This window comes from Trichinella spiralis, assembly GCF_000181795.1.
Source record: "Trichinella spiralis strain ISS 195 chromosome Unknown Scfld2, whole genome shotgun sequence".
Lineage (NCBI taxonomy): Eukaryota > Metazoa > Nematoda > Enoplea > Trichinellida > Trichinellidae > Trichinella > Trichinella spiralis.
The window spans coordinates 542986-545333 of NW_003526941.1; the positions used below are offsets into that span (position 1 = coordinate 542986).

A 2348-nucleotide genomic window follows, 5' to 3' on the forward strand; every position below is an offset into this window, starting at 1 on the left:
CAACATTCCTTTCTAGAGAGAGTAATAGGTTGAGATCTATTAACCAGATGATCCAAGTCATTGACGTGTATTTGAATTTTAACAGCAAGTTACATGCTTCATTCCACCGGAATACCCACCAGCTGTCCGCCTATAGCTAAGAGTGAAGAAATCTTACTTTTTTCATTTTCCTATCATTTTGGAAATAGCTGGCAGGTTTCCAGATTATCATCTGCATTTTGACTAAGCAGTTGAGTATTACTTGTTGATCGATAGAAACAATATGTGAGATAGAATTTTTACAATGTTTCAGAGAAGAGAAATTTTTTTCTGTTAACATTTCCAGATGAAAAGTTCAACAAATAACTGAACGGCAATTCAGACTTTGAAGCTGAAACTGATGGACTGTAAAACGTAGCTGAAATAGTTGAGGCAAATCGAAAAATCCCTTTCATAACAAACGCGGCTAAAAATCTAGCATGATATATGCGCATATATATCTGAATGAAGCGAAAATGATTTTTATCGCAACGCGGGCCATATGGAAAAGCGTGGGTTAAGTTAGCTGCCGTTTGTCGACTGGAAATTGGCCTTGCCATTTTCAAGCTGGCAACCCTTCTCCGCTTTCCTCCCGATGCGTGCGCTTAGTGAGCTGAAATATTATCCTGGACAAAGGATAGCAGATGAACGTGAAACTGGAGAGCACATCAAAGCTATCCAATATTTGCCGATCAGTCGACAAACGTGAATGCAAGTTACATCGTGTATCCTCTTTTAGGCATGGACAGAAACAGGAGGAGAGAAAAAATAACTAACTGCATATTGATTGAAAAAAATTAACTTTGCCACAAAATAAGCAGAAACTAGTGTATTATTATGCATATGCGTTAGCGGATTGAATATCACACATGCACGCACGCATGAACACGTGCACACATGCACCAAAATTTATACGTGTACTAACCAACAACAGCTCTGCTGCTTATTATGAACAACAACAGTCGAGTAAAAAAGAACAAGAAATTCCGTTCGTACTTACCGTTGTTGATGCATGGAAGGAAGTGTTGTCGATTGCATTTGTATTCGTGACATGTGTCGCAGTTGATTTGAGCATATTCTGAAATTTAATACTGGCATTAAAGAAACTGAAAGTCATGGAAAAGTCTCCTTCACCTTTTCTGTTTCGATTAATGGAGACAGGTCTCGTTGAAAATGAAGCAGATTTCTTTGAAAATGGCTTGTCAATGAACGGAGGCGATCGTGCAAATTGACCAGGTCGATCAGGAGACCATGTTGGCGAGGTCCAATGCGTCTACTCAGATGGACCATGTTCTTCTGTAATTTTGAAAGCCGATGCACTTGATCGTTGAATTTCATCGACCAATCATTCAGTGGATGTCCGCCGAGCAGCATGCTCCTTGGAATTGACGTTGCAAAGCAGCTATAGTTGGCTACAACGTTCAACGAAGTCGTGTTAAGATTAACTGAATGAAGTTTTGAAAATATTTCATTTAGTCCAGGTCGGAGATGACCAGGATGAATGGAATCCTAGACACGCGCACGCGCAGAGCAGAGGCGGTTCTCACGCGAGTGGCGCGCTACGCTGCTATCAGGGTCGATCGTGCTGTCCGGCTAGCGGCTCCCTGTAAGCACCGGTTTCGAGCAGATCGCGTTGCGCAATTGTGGAAACAGATCTCTGGTGGCCGCCTGACCCTCAACGGAAACTGGTCCATCGGTTGGAGACAGCGCTTCAGATAGTTTCCTCTGTCAAGCTGCATCGTGTACAGCGGCGTTGCTTATTGAATAAACAGTGGTGCTTGACTGGCTGAGAAGCGGCTCGAACGCTGCAGTGGAGGGGCGGAGTTGCGATACGGCGAAAGCCAATCATCATCATCGTTCGTTGGGTTTCTTTTTCGTTTCCAACACACCACCACCACCACACTCAGTGCGTGTCTTGGTTTCTGTTTGGAAAATAGCTTGGAGGCCGTGGTCGTTCGTTGACCTGCATCGGCTGTGGCTCGCTTGACAGATAGATCTGCACCACTGCTGCCAAAAAGGTCGCCGCTGTCGCATCGACGTTGATCGTTTCCATCAGTCCGTCGTGGCCAGCAGACCATGACTTAATATCGTCGTCAGTGGTTAAGACGGCTTGCAATCAGTCAGTTATTTGGTCATTTGGTTGGGTGTTTCGATTTGAAGAAACGAGCTTTCTTGACAAATAAGCTAAATGTTGGGAGTGGGGCGGGGCGGGACGGAGGTGTGAAGGTTGTGGGTGCTGAATCAAGTCCAAGTTGGTTGGATTGAGAATTGAAAAAAGCTGATAGATGCGTCGAATGCAAGCAACAGACACAAACAAATTAAGCTAAAAT

The 2348-nt window shown here is 44.0% G+C and overlaps 1 protein-coding gene across 1 annotated transcript; it reads right to left on the reverse strand.

Moving 5' to 3' along the window:
- Positions 1-580: 580 nt before the first annotated feature.
- Tsp_02582 (conserved hypothetical protein) lies at positions 581-2096 on the reverse strand. The gene is made up of 4 exons (XM_003378860.1): positions 1823-2096; positions 1153-1463; positions 1019-1096; positions 581-631 (listed from the first exon to the last, which is right to left on the reverse strand). The coding sequence occupies exons 1-4, from the start codon at positions 2094-2096 to the stop codon at positions 581-583; spliced, it is 714 nt and encodes a 237-aa protein (XP_003378908.1).
- Between the last annotated feature and the right edge of the window lie 252 nt (positions 2097-2348).

What these genes read in the sequence shown, in the direction of transcription:
- Tsp_02582 (XM_003378860.1), bottom strand. Translation starts at nt 2,096, where the DNA reads ATGGTCTGCTGGCCACGACGGACTGATGGAAACGATCAACGTCGATGC. An exon ending in CTCCGCCCCTCCACTGCAGC is followed by an intron (nt 1,464 to 1,822) that starts GTTCGAGCCGCT and finishes AACTTCATTCAG; the next exon opens with TTAATCTTAACACGACTTCG. An exon ending in CATTAATCGAAACAGAAAAG is followed by an intron (nt 1,097 to 1,152) that starts GTGAAGGAGACT and finishes ATTAAATTTCAG; the next exon opens with AATATGCTCAAATCAACTGC.